Below are 14145 nucleotides of genomic sequence, written 5' to 3' on the forward strand. Positions count from 1 at the left end.
TGCACCAACAGCAGTTTTGTCATTAAATCACACTTAGCTTCAACTCTTTTTATTTTTCACCTCACATCTGCACTTTAATAGTCTTTTATAGCTTCAGCTTCTTTATGCTCTGTTGACTAAGAATACTGACTATTTCTTTCTCCATTGTTGCTTGCTGAGTGTTTTCAGCAGTTTCTGTTTGCTTCGGTTTTGTTGTATCCTTAGTATTGTGGTTTGTTACAGGGCTTCTGCTGGGACAAAGCTTGACAATAATAATCAAAAAGCTGTCAACCTTATCTGAAAATGCTCCACAGTGTAACTGTTACGTGTAAAGGTTTTAAAGGTAAATTTGAGTTGAAATTAGAAGGATAGAATTTGCACAAGGCAGTCATTAACTAATAGAACGGCACAAGCCAAGTGCTGGAAAATGAGATGAGAATTGATGGATACTTGATGATTCGTCTGAATAAGATAGACCAAAGAGACTTTTTTCGTCCTGTAAAAACTGTTTTGCTTGGAGCAGAGAAGCATTTTCACTTTTCCTTGCTACCCTTTAATCTTTCATATCTTTATGGATTTAAACTATTTTCATTAATCCATTGTGGAGTACAAATTATAGAGGAGAAGGTGAGGACTGCAGATGCTGGAGATCAGAGCTGAAAATGCGTTGCTGGAAAAGCGCAGCAGGTCAGGCAGCATCCAAGGAGCAGGAGAATCGACGTTTCGGGCATGAGCCCTTCTTCAGGAATGAGGAAAGTGTGTCCAGCAGGCTAAGATAAAAGGTAGGGAGGAGGGACTTGGGGGAGGGGTGTTGGAAATGCGATAGGTGGAAGGAGGTTAAGGTTGTGACCCATTGTCTCAACCTGCTCCTGCCCCACCGAACTCATCTCTGCATACCTCGACATGGTCCTGTCCCCCTTAGTCCAAGAACTCCCCGCCTACGTTTGGGACACGACCCACGGCCTCAACCTCCTCCATGATTTTCGCTTCCCCGGTCCCCAACGCCTTATCTTCACCATGGACATCCAGTCCCTGTACACCTCCATCCCCCATCATGAAGGACTCAAAGCCCTCCGCTTCTTCCTTTCCCGCTGTACCAACCAGTACCCTTCTACTGACACCCTCCTTTGACTGACTGAACTGGTCTCTAAAGAAGGAGGCCATCTAGTGTGTTCTATGGTGGAACTGGTCCTCCTGGGAGCAGATACGGCGGAGGCGGAGAAATTGGGAATACGGGATGGCATTTTTGCAAGAGATAGGGTGGGAAGAGGTGTAATCCAGGTAGCTATGGGAGTCGGTGGGTTTGTAAAAAATGTCAGTGTCAAGTCGGTCGTCACTAATGGAGATGGAGAGGTCCAGGAAGGGGAGCGAGGTGTCAGAGATAGTCCAGGTAAATTTAAGGACAGGGTGGAATGTGTTGGTGAAGTTGATGAATTGCTCAACCTCCTCGCGGGAGCACGAGGTGGCACCAATGCAGTCATCAATGTAGCGGAGGAAGAGGTGGGGAGTGTTGCCGGTGTAATTACGGAAGATCAACTGTTCTACATAGCCAACAAAGAGACAGGCATAGCTGGGGCCCATACGTGTGCCCATGGCTACGCCTTTGGTCTGGAGGAAGTGGGAGGATTCAAAGGAGAAATTGTTAAGGGTGAGGACCAGTTCGGCCAAACGAATGAGAGTGTCAGTGGAAGGGTACTGTTGGTGACGTCTGGAGAGGAAAAAATGGAGGGCTTGGAGGCCCTGGTCATGGCGAATGGAGGTGTAGAGGGATTGGATATCCATGGTGAAGATAAGGCATTGGGGGCCAGGGAAACGGAAGTCTTGGAGGAGGTGGAGGGCGTGGGTGGTGTCTCGAACGTATGTGGGGAGTTCCTGGACTAGGGGGGATAGGACAGTGTCAAGGTAGGTAGAGATGAGTTCAGTGGGGCAGGAGCATGCTGAGACAATGGGTCGGCCAGGGTGGTCAGGCTTGTGGATCTTGGGAAGGAGGTAGAACCGGGCAGTGCGGGGTTCCCGGACTATGAGGTTGGAAGCTGTGGGTGGGAGATCTCCTGAGGTGATGAGGTTCTGTATGGTCTGGGAGATGATGGTTTGGTGATGGGGGGTGGGGTCATGGTCGAGGGAGCAGTAGGAAGAGGTGTCCTCGAGTTGGCGTTTCACTTCAGCAGTGTAGAGGTCAGTGCGCCAGACTACCACTGCGTCCCCTTTATCCACTGGCTTGATGGTGAGGTTGGGATTGGAGCAGAGGGATTGGAGGGCTGCGCGTTGTGAGGGTGAGAGGTTGGAGTGGGGGAGGGGGGAACGACAGGTTGAGGCGGTTAATGTCCCGGTGGCAGTTGGAAATGAAGAGGTCGAGGGCAGGTAATAGGCCAGTGCGGGGTGTCCAGGTGGATGCAGTGTGTTGGAGGTGGGCGAAGGGGTCCTCGGAAGGTGGGCGGTAGCCCTGATTGTGAAAGTAAGCTTGGAGGCGGAGGCGACGGAAGAATTGTTCGATGTAACGTCGTGTATTAAATTCATTGATGCGTGGACGGAGGGGGATGAAGGTGAGTCGTCCCGCCACCCCACAAACCTTCGCATCAACCAAATCATCCGCCGACATTTCCGCCACCTCCAAAAAGACCCTACCACCAGGGATATATTTCCCTCCCCACCCCTTTCCGCCTTCCGCAAAGACCGTTCCTTCCGTGACTACCTGGTCAGGTCCACACCCCCCCTACGACCCACCCTCCCATTCTGGCACTTTCCCCTGCCACCGCAGGAACTGTAAAACCTGTGCCCACATCTCCTCCCTCACCTCTATCCAAGGCCCTAAAGGAGCCTTCCACATCCATCAAAGTTTCACCTGCACATCCACCAATATCATTTATTGTATCCGTTGCTCCCGATGCGGTCTCCTCTACATTGGGGAGACTGGGCGCCTCCTAGCAGAGAGCTTTAGGGAACATCTCCGAGACACCCGCACCAATCAACCAAACTGCCCCGTGGCCCAACATTTCAACTCCCCCTCCCACTCTGCCGAGGACATGGAGGTCCTGGGCCTCCTTCACCGCCACTCCCTCACCACCAGACGCCTGGAGGAAGAACGCCTCATCTTCCGCCTCGGAACACTTCAACCCCGGGGCATCAATGTGCAACAGCTTCCTCATTTCCCCTTCCCCCACCTCATCCTAGTTTCAAACTTCCAGCTCAGTAACTGTCTCCTTGACTTGTCCGACCTGCCTATCTTCTTTTCCACCTATCCACTCCACCCTCTCCTGTTGACCTATCACCTTCATCCCCTCCCCCACTCACCCATTGTCCTCTATGCTACTCTCTCCCCACCCCCACCCTCCTCTAGCTTATCTCTCCATGTTTCAGGCTCACTGCCTTTATTCCTGATGAAGGGCTTTTGCCCGAAACGTCGATTTCGCTGCTCGTTGGATGCTGCCTGAACTGCTGTGCTCTTCCAACACTACTAATCCAAATTATAACCAATTTGTGTAATACCAGAAGGACAGGTATTTGATGAGTTAGAATCCAGCACACCTGGCTCCAGGTGAGGGCGAGGCGTCGGCGGGATGGCGTCAGACCTCAGCAACGTCACACAACCCCAATTGGACACCTGTGACGATTGCAATCCTGAATAAGGGATCACTGTTAGCTCTGATTTTTTTTCCACAGATGCTGCTGAGACCTACCTAATCTTGCAGCAATTTATGTTTTTGTTTCTGATTTCCAGCATCGGCAGCTCTTTCCGTTTTTTGTGACGCCCCCATCACCCAAACACGGTTGACGTGGTGACGTCACGTAAATGCAACGTCGTGAATCCCCGCACCTCTGCGCGGTGACGTCATACACCTGAAACGTCCTTTGGCTCCACCCAACCCCCACCAACTCTGCGCGGTACCGGCACGTATCGGCGACGTCATTTTGATTCCACCCCCCCTCCGTATGATGACGTAGACAACCACCTGAGGAAGGAGCAGCGATCGGAAAGTTACTGCTTTCAAACAAACCTGTTGGGCTATAACTTGGTGTTGTGTGACTTTTAACTTTGTACGCCCCAGTCCAATACCGGCATCTCCGAATCGTAGTTTATCGGTGACCTCACGTATCACCCCCCCCCCTTGTTGCAACAACGTCACGTCTCGGAGGCATCACACGAGCCTCTGTGCGGTGACGTCAGGTATCTTCGACGTCACATTGAACTCCGCCCCGCTGTGACGCGGGGTGGCCTGTGATGTCAGAGGGCACAGCCGCGTCAGCCGGGACGATGGTCGAACTGAGCCGGTGTCCGAGCGGAAGGTGGAAGGTGTGGTGAGACTACGGAGCCGCTCCGGTCCGACAGCAATGGTGCTACTCTTGACTCTCCTGCTGCAGTGGGGGTTGGCTCGCGCTGCTGGTAAGGCCTCTTTTAGGAAGCCGTCGGGCTGTAAGGTGTCCCTCGGTATGTCTCAGACAGCGGACAGGTAGCATCCCAGCAGCTGGTCATTATCCAACTGGTCCGAGGATCACATCTGATCACCTCGGGGCCTGGTTCACACCCTGTATTCCCTGCGATCGTAAACGCCATGGGAACAAGCTAACACCTCGGATATATAATACTCCTTATGACGTTATACAGTGGAATTCGGTCGTATATCCTAACAGAATGGCTGATAGAATTTTAGATTGGTGAAAATTCCCGTCTCCTTGGGCAAACTACTACTTTCCTGAGGTAAAAACAATGACTGCAGATGCTGGAAACCAGACTCTGGATTAGTGGTGCTGGAAGAGCACAGCAGTTCAGGCAGCATCCGAGGAGCAGTAAAATCGACGTTTCGGGCAAAAGCTCCTCATCAGGAATAAAGCAGTGAGCCTGAAGGGTGGAGAGATAAGCTGGTGGAGGGTGGGGAGAAAGTAGCATAGAGTACAGTAGATGAGTGGGGGAGGGGATGAAGGTGATGGGTCGGGGGGTGGGGGGAGGGGAGAGTGGTTAGGTGAAAAAGAAGATAGACAGGTAGGACAAGTCATGGGGACAGTGCTGAGCTGGAAGTTGGGAACTCTGGTGAGGTGGGGGAAGGGGAAATGAGGAAACTGGTGAAGTGATGTCTCAATTTTACTGCTCCTTAGATGCTGCCTGAAATGCTGTACTCTTCCAGCACCACTAATCCAGATACTACTTTGCTGATACCTTTGCCTAAATTGTGGAATTCCTAAAATAGAAGTGAATACAAAAGCAAAATGTGCTGGAAATTTGATATTAAAACAAAAGAAACCCTCGACGATCAAGTCAGAAAAGCAAAGTTGTGTTTCCAGATCTCCTGAATTTTTTTTTTCTCCATAGATGGTGCCTTGTGAGTTTTCCAGCATTTTTGTTTTTAGCTACAATAGAGCTACATAAACTTCAATCAAAGCTTAGCTGTTTAACTGCTGAGTTTTGGAAAAATTGAATGAAAATTTGCTCTTCAGTGCAAACGTTTTTATGTTTTGCTGCATTTAAAATAATTGGAAAGTTTTTCTGATGAATCTATAATTTAGGTAGTAATCTGCAATCCTTCAGACAGGGTTTGTAAAAAATGGTGACCTTAGATGAAAACCGATTTGAATAATAAACTTGTTTGAACTTTCCCTTCTTCAGCCATTGAGTGGTGTTTCTCCAACCCATGTCTAACTCTGCTGCAATTTCATCTTTGATCTTTTTCAATTCAGTTCCTGTTTGATCAGACTACTTAAACTGCAGTTGTCAAATGTATGTTCTCAATGGCTATGACTGTGTTATGTTGTCCATTCTTGTTGTTATGGACCAGTCTGTAGCATTTAACACCAGTGAAGGCACCAACCTCTTCCAACACCTTTGTTGTCCAGCCATTATGACTACCTTCCCCATTGTTCAACTCTTACTCCTGTCCAGGACAACCTGAAATGTCTTCAGTCAAATGCTGGGGAATTCAAAGTCATTGTCTTTAGACTAAAACTGGAAAATGCTGGAAATAGGCAGCAAGTAAGGCAGAATCAGTGGTGATGAATTGAATTGACATTTCATGTTCAAAAATTGAAATTGCTGAGTTTCTCCAGTAATTTCTGTTTTCAGATTTCCAGCATTTGCAGTTCTGTTTTGTTTTGACATTTCAGGTTAATTACTGTTCATCAGAACTGCTTTCAAAACTTTGATGTATGATCATTGACCTGAAATGGATGATGGGTGAATAGGATTCTTAACTCGTGCCAAATCCTATTCACCCATCATCCTTATACTCACTGCCCATGTTGGCTTTCAGTCAGTGGTTTGATTTTGTTATTTTCATCCTTGAGTTCAATTTCCAGCAACACCCATCTCCTTTCTTCTCTTAAAGCCTTCGCCAACTCTGTAAGCCAGCTGGGATGTATGTTTTTCTAACTCTAGCTTCTTGTGTATTCCACTTACTTAGTCTTTCCATTGGTGGTTCAGCCTTCAGCCATCTTGATCCAGTACTCAGGAATATCCTCCTCAAATCTCTGCTTGCCACCTCTTTGATTTTTTATTTTTTGTATTTCTCCAGAATGGGGGAAAACACCCGAGTGGTCAGTGACAAGCACTGCCCTTCAAACCAAAAGGCAATGCTATGTGAAGCTCCTCTGTTAATTTTTTTTTTCCTCTTGCTTATTTTTCCCCAGCACCCATGGTGTGTGTGTGCAGTTGTGAGACACAGTCAAAAGACACAAAGTGCACGAATCTTTATTCAATTTCCACCACCAGGAAGATAGGAAAAACGCCAGAGTGGCTCGTGACAAGCACTGCCCTTCAAACCACAGGGCAATGCTGCGTGATCAAAACAGTGAAGGGGAGGGTAGGGACTAAATCAAAATAGCCACCTCTTTGATCAAACATTTAGCTATGTTTTTATTGGTTCCATCTTTGATACTATATTTATGTCTCATTGTGCCTCCTGAAGATCCTTAGAATGTTTTGCTATTTTAAATGACAACTTGTATTTATATGGCATATAGTGCAGGTTTTTATAAGAGCTATCCAGCGTCTACCCCCCTGCTTTTTCCCTTAACAGTTTTTCCTTTTCAAGTATCTAATTCCCTTATAGAAATTACTGTTCGTAGAGTCATAGACATGTACAGCATGGAAACAGACCCTTCAGTTCAACTCCTCCATTCAGAACAGATATCCTAAACTAGTCTAGCCCTTGGACCATATCCCTCTAAAATCTGAATAATTTTCAATACATTCCAGATCATAATAAATTGAAAGATGTTCATATAATTGTTGGTTTTTGTATTATGTGTTAGTTAAGTCTACCACTTGCTCTGAGGGTAATATTGTATGAAGATAGCTGGCCAAAGCATTGGGGAGCAAAATGCTGTCTAAGGGGAGGAGGTGCAGAATAGAGAAGTTATGTGCAATTTTTTAATTGGAGGGAATATGGCATTCTTTTCAATTAAATGTGAGGGACCCTAAATGATATGCTGTCAATGTAAGGAAACAATTAGAAAAAATTCTAAGGGACAGAATTAATCTCCAATTGGATATGCAAGGAATCATCAAGAATACTCAGCATAGCATTGTAAGGGGCGGATCATGACTAACAAATTTGGTTGAATTTTTTTGAGTGACTAAGAGTGCTGATGTGGGTAGTATAATTGATCTCAGTAAGGGGTTGACAAGGTGTTGCAGGGTAGACTATAAATTAGGCATGAACGTAGGAGGTATGATTGATAAAGTTCATAGGTGATACAAAAATAGTTTCTGTGGGAAATTGTGAGGAGGAAAGCTTTAGACTACAGATTGATATAGTTAAGCTGGTCAGATGGACCTAACAGTGGCAATGGAATTTCAGCTTAAAAAGTGTGAAGTGAGTCATTTTGAGAGGACAACAAGGGAAGGTGATGCACGTTGACTGGTAAGACCTTAGAAAGTACAGAGAATCAGAGGGACTTTGGTGTGCATGTTCTTAGATCCTCGCAGACAGCAGTTCAGGAAGGTAATGTGATTAAGAAAGGACATAAATACCTACCGTTTATTAGTCAAAGCATTGAATACAAGAGAAAGGAGGTTATAATGGAACTGGGGATAATGTTAGTTAGGACACAGCTGGAATACTGTATAGTTCTGGATGGGACAAAACAAAGAACTGTAGATATGTCAACAAGATGGTGGTGGAGTAGGGTTCTAAGTGCAATTTTTTTTTTTTGCTTACCTCTTGTCCTGAGCTCAGATTGCACAGCAGCTAGCATGGACTTGAGGTGCCTCGTGCGGATCATGTGGCCAGTGGCGAGTGGGCCCCTGCTTACCTTTTCAGTCTGTGCACAAGACCTGGCATTGGATTTTGCAGAGGTGAAAGATGGTGCCTGAGGATTGGTGACTGCATTGTTAGTTGGGTCTGACGCTGGCGGCAGCGAAGCAGTGGTGAAGGGCATCACAGTGACTTTGAGGTGGGTTAGCGATGTGACTCTGATGTTGGTTAGTCTGACGCAGGTGGTGACAAGGCAGTGGCAGAGGAGCATCAGCCCAGCAGTGAACAATAGTGTCTGAAGAATGGCGACTTCAGTATCTGGTATAGGTGGCGGCAAGATGGTGGAGAAGGGACGGTATCATTGTTGATGAGTTGGCTCAGAACAGATGGACTTTCCTTAAGCTACATCTTTCTATTTTATTTTCTCATTCTTAAAACTGGTCAAAATGTCCCCGGATCATGGTGACAGAGGAAAGGCTTTTCAAATGTTTTGCTGTTTTTCTCACTAAAATACATGTGACAATAAAACCATTGATTCATACTGATAATCTGAAAATAAGTTAGAAATTTCTGGAGAAGCTGAGCAGATAGGGCAGTGTCTAAGATGAGAAAACAATGACCCTATTTCAGAACTGATAGCATCAAGAAGAAACTGGTATTTACACTAATGACAGGGGGTGGCAAGGGGAGAGGATTGAGCGGACTGGAGACAGAGGGGAAAAAAGAAAATAAAGCACAGAGGGATTTTTGAACAGTAAGCTAGGCAAGAAGAAAAGCGAAATAGGTGATGATGGAGTCTATTACTGGGTGAAAATGGATTGGCTGTGCTGAAAGCAGCCCATGTCATGACAGAACCTGGGTATGGGGATGGGGATGGGTAAAATTGAGGTGTTCAGGCGATAAAATGATTGAACTCAATATTGAGTCCTGAAGGTTGCAAAGTCCCTAAGCGGAAGATGACGTATGCATCCTCCAGTTTGTGCTGACCGTTGCTGGAGCACTGATGCAGGCATAAGACAGATATGCAAATACAGTAGTGTTTGGAAATGGCAGGCAACTGGAAGTTTAGGTCATTTTTATAGAATTAATGTAATCAAAAACTGAAAAGGGGAGGTGAGGATATGGTTATTGTAATCCATGTCAGACACACGAATGAACAGAGAAGAAGACAATTAGATGAGTGTCAAGCGTTAGGAGCTAAATTGAAAAGCAGGATTTCTGAGGTAGTATATCATCTTCATTTATCCATTTCTCAGCTGTTGAACTGCATAGACATATTCAACAATGAGTCAACATCTGGTGATTCGATTGCTCATCAGCTGTGCAACAGGAAGTCTTCTGTGTGTCTCTCAAAGAATTACTACAGAAACCTAACAATCGAAGAATTAGGAGCAAGAGAAAAATGCAAATTAATAGTTAATATGAATGATCAGAGATTGGATATAGTCATAGAAAAAAGATTAAATTAAAGCAGTATCTGTTTTCAATCGTTCGCTCAGTGGTTGGCCAGGGTCAGGACACAATTCCAGTCTTGGGTAACTGTCTGGAATTTGCACCATCTCCCCATGTCTGTGTGGCTTTCAGCTGAGTGCTTCAGTTTCCTACCACAGTTGAAAGATGTGCAGGTTAGGTGGGTTGGTCATACAAAATTGCCCCTCGTGTCCAGGGATGTGTAGGTTAGGTGGATAAGCTGTAGTAGATTTAGGGTAATGGGATTTTGGGGGGAGTGTGTTGCTGGATCAGGGTGGAATGCTCTTCAGAAAGTTGGGGCAGACTAAATGAGGTAAATGGCCTCTTTCTGCAATACAGGGATGTTGTGATTCTATGAATTGTAGAAGGTCCAGATGTAATCAGGATTGCTGATATATGGCTATGTAGCAGACATAGTTGAAAACTAAGTATTTTAGGACATGCCATACTTTGGTTCTTTACAGGAAGTTTAGTTCCAATAACATAGGGAAGAAAGGCTTGCATTTTTTTGTACTGTTGGATGCCCCTCAGCATTTTATGGCTGATTATGTACTTATGAAGTATAGTCATCATAAGAATGTAACAAACTGAGAAGCCACTTTGTGCATAGCAAGCTTCCGCAAGCAGCTTCTGCACCAGTGAACCTCTTTGTGATTCTTATTCACTGATAAATATTGGCTGAGATACTGCAGATAGTTCCATGCTATGGAAAAGTTTTACTGCAGCTATACAGTGCCTTGCTGAGATCATGTGCAGAACAGTGACTGCAGTTTTGGTCTCCATATTTGAAGAAAAATGCAATTTTTTTGAATGGATTTCAAATAAGTTCCATTCATTCAACACATATCTGGAATGAAGGACTTATGACAGATTGGGCCTTTACCCATTGGAGCCTAATGGAAAGAGTGGTGACCGAATTTCAAATAAAAGATGCTGAGGAGATTTCCTGTTATGAGGAAGACTAGAGCTACGCGACACAGTTTATGAATAAGAGGTCTCCGTTTTGTTGTGGTAAATTGCCACAAGTTACCTTCAATTTGGCTACTTATTAAGAAATCTTACAGGCAATCAAGTACTGAAATAGTGATTTGAACTTGATTGCATGTAGCGACCAAAATAAGAGCCCTGAAGTAAACACATTAAGTCTCACAACCCAACTTGGTTATTAACCCGTTAATGCTGGAACTTGGTCAGATTCCACCAACAGTGTGTCTCTGGAAGTATCCGGGTTCGATCCTTGGATGGTATTGTTCTTTGAAGTTCTGCTACTGATTTATTCTAGTGAGGGATTCTTGTAAAATTTTCTCTCTTCCAAGTTTGTATTGTGATAATATTGATTCATCCTCAACATTGATTGCATTTCTAGAGACTTCAGGTCTGTAGCTTGCTTTCTTATCAGAAGTAGCTTCTTTGTTCCTGGCCTTAACTGGCCATTTGAAGGCACAGCCCTCCTACAGTTACTCCGTAAATTCTTCTGCAGGGCAATCCTTGTCCTTTTATGGCAATAAAGCACCCAGTTTATCAAGCAGGTGTCAAAGCAGTTTCTTTCATGTAGCTTCCACTCCATCTTTATCCAGACATGGCTGATTTCTTTCAATTCCTATATAAGTTTGTTCTTGATCCTTAACAGCTTATCTCAAGCACAGTCATGGCTGTTTCTTTCTACGTTTAACAGTTTTCTTTTGTTGATTCATTCAATCCACAAACAGTTATTAAACTTCTGAAATCCTTAACTCAGGGAGCATTTTTTTGTTCCCTGAGTATCGTTAGTCTAAGTTCTCTCCTGCAGAAAATATTTGAGGCTGGGTCATTGAGTCTGTTCAAGGCTGAGTTGGGTTTTTGGTCAGGAATGGAAAGTTATGGGGCAACCAGGGAAAGTGGAGTTAAGACCGCAACCAAATATGGTACAATACAGCCACAACACTCATTTTCTGCAGGGGTTTGATTGGCCTCACAAGCCTGACATTTCAATCAGTGTCAGGTATAGGCAAGATGAGCAAGCCAGATAGCTTTTAATGACATTTAGTAGTTTTACAGTTACTAGTCAAAACATTGCATTTCAGATTTACTAATTAATTTAAACTTACCCAGATGTTCTGGTGGGTTTGCAAATGTTTGTGGGATGTTAATCCAGGCCTTTTATGAGTGTAGTAACATTACCACAGGTGTTGTTTTTATGCTATTTAAAAGAAATACACTGAAGCCTAGAAGTATGAGAATTGAGATGACTGCTATCAGGCCAGGAAGATATTAAGAGCAGAGCTAGGTCATTGTATCTGCTCTGCCTGATGACCATTGCTGATAAGTTTCTCAATCCAATTTCCCTACCTTCTCCCCTAACCATCGATCCCCTTACCAAACAATTAAATATCTCTGCAATAATTTTTCTCAATGCCTAGGCCTGCATTGCCTTCTGTGGCAATGAGTTCCACAGATTCACTACCCTCTGGCTTAAGAAATTTCTCTTCCTCTCAGTTCTAAAGGGTTGACTCTTCACTATGAGGCTTGGATCCCTGCCTGTCCCAGAAGTGGTAACATCTTCTCCATGTGCAGGGTTCTCAGTAATCTGTAAGTTTTGATCAATACCCCTCATTTTTCTAAACTTTGAATGCAGATCCATTATCCTGAACCACTTCTCATATGACAAGCCCTTCATTCTTGTGGTTATTTTTGTAAAAAGGGAGAGTTGATCTGGATAGAAACAAAGACTTGAGGGTAACATGATAGAGTTTTTAAAGTTCTAAATGGATTTGAAAGCATTTCCTTTGGTGAGGGGTAATCTAAAGCTAGCAGCTAGAAATGCATGATAATTAATCCAGAGAGGGAAAGGGAAACGTTTACTTCGTCAATATCTAGGTTAGAGTCATTGATTGTGGAACCTGTCTCTCAGTGGTTGAGGCAAACAGCTTGGATGCGTTCAGAGTAAATGGAGTGAGCGCATATAAGAAAAATGGAGTAGAAGGGTTTGGAGGGATATGGGCCAGGTGCTGGCAGGTGGAACTAGATTGGGTTGGGATATCTTGTCGGCATGGACGCGTTGGACCAAAGGGTCTGTTTCCATGCTGTTCATCTCTATAACTCTATAATTGTATGTTGAAAGGCTGAGAGGAGGCACATAAAATGTGGGGAGAGCCTTGGCATATTAGCACCTATGCAGGACTTGTTGGCCAAATGGTTAATTTTGTGCTTTTTTTTTGTCAATGAAATGCTTGATAATGCCCTATATAATTTGAAATACCTCTAAATTCTCACCATACTTTTGTTTGCTCTGAAGAGAACAGCCCTAACTACTTGAATCTCTCCATTTAACTGAAGCATCACTCTGAATATCCTCTGCACCCTCTTCAGTAGTCTGAAATCTTTTATGAAGTGTGCATAGAATTAGGCAATACTTTAGTTGAGGTTTAACATCTGACTTATTAATGTTCATCTAAATTTTTGTGATGAACAAGAGTGAGGGTAGGGCAGATTAGGGATAGTGGAGGGAACTTGTGCCTGGAGTCACAGGAGGTAGTGGAGGTCCTTAATGAATACTTTGCTTCAGTATTCTCTACTGAGAGGGACATTCTTGTTTGTAAGGACTGCTTGAAACCAGCTGATCTGCTCGAACAGGTTGATGTTAAGGAGGATGTGCTGAAAGTTTTGAGAAACATAAAGAAAGATAAGTCCCCTAGGTCAGATGGGATATACCTTAGATTACTACAGGAAGTGAAGGGAGACATTGCTGCATCTTTGGCGGTGATCTTTGTGTCCCCACTGTCCACTGCAGTAGTGCCAGATGATTGGAGGGTGACAAATGTTATTCCCTTGTTCAAGAAAGGGAATGGGCATAATCCTGTGAATTACAGAACTGTCAGTTGTATGTCTGTGGTGGGCAGATTATTGAAGAGGATTCTGAGTGACAGGATTAATGATTACTTTGAAAGCCATAGTTTGATTAGAGGTAGTCAGCATGGCTATATGAGGGGCAAGTCATGCCTCATAAGCCTTATTGAATTCTTTTAGGGTGTGACAAAAAACATCGATGAAGGTAGAACAGTGGATGTGGCATACATGGGTTTTAATCAATGAGGTAAAAACAATGCAGATGCTGGAAACCAGATTCTGGATTAGTAGTGCTGGAAGAGCACAGCAGTTCAGGCAGCATCCAAGTAGCTTCGAAATCGACGTTTCGGGCAAAAGCCCTTCATCAGGATGAACGGCTTTTGCCCAAAACGTCGATTTTGAAGCTACTTGGATGCTGCCTGAACTGCTGTGCTCTTCCAGCACCACTAATCCAGTACATGGGGATTAACAAGGTGTTTGATAAGGTTCTCTGTGGAAGGCTCATTCTGAAAGTAAGGAGGCATCGGACACAGGTTTGGCTGTCTGGATAGACAGTTGGCTGGCCCAGAGAAGACAGAGGGTGGTAGTAGGTGGAAAGTATTCAACCTGGAGCTCGGTGACCAGTGGTGTTCTGCAAGGATCTGTTCTGGGACCTCTGCCTTTTTGTGATTTTTATAAACAACTTGGA

The 14145-nt window shown here is 44.5% G+C and overlaps 1 protein-coding gene across 1 annotated transcript in view; it reads left to right on the forward strand.

Annotated features, from left to right (window-relative positions):
• Nucleotides 1-3914: 3914 nt before the first annotated feature.
• Nucleotides 3915-14145, forward strand: part of pgap6 (post-glycosylphosphatidylinositol attachment to proteins 6) — a 36391-nt gene continuing 26160 nt past the window's right edge. Inside the window, exon 1 of the mRNA XM_072559611.1 lies at nucleotides 3915-4360. Coding sequence (XP_072415712.1) covers nucleotides 4309-4360 — 52 coding nt within the window. The 5' untranslated portion in view covers nucleotides 3915-4308. The remainder of the gene's footprint in view (nucleotides 4361-14145) is intronic.

This window comes from Chiloscyllium punctatum, chromosome 40, assembly GCF_047496795.1.
Source record: "Chiloscyllium punctatum isolate Juve2018m chromosome 40, sChiPun1.3, whole genome shotgun sequence".
Taxonomy (NCBI): Eukaryota; Metazoa; Chordata; class Chondrichthyes; order Orectolobiformes; family Hemiscylliidae; genus Chiloscyllium; species Chiloscyllium punctatum.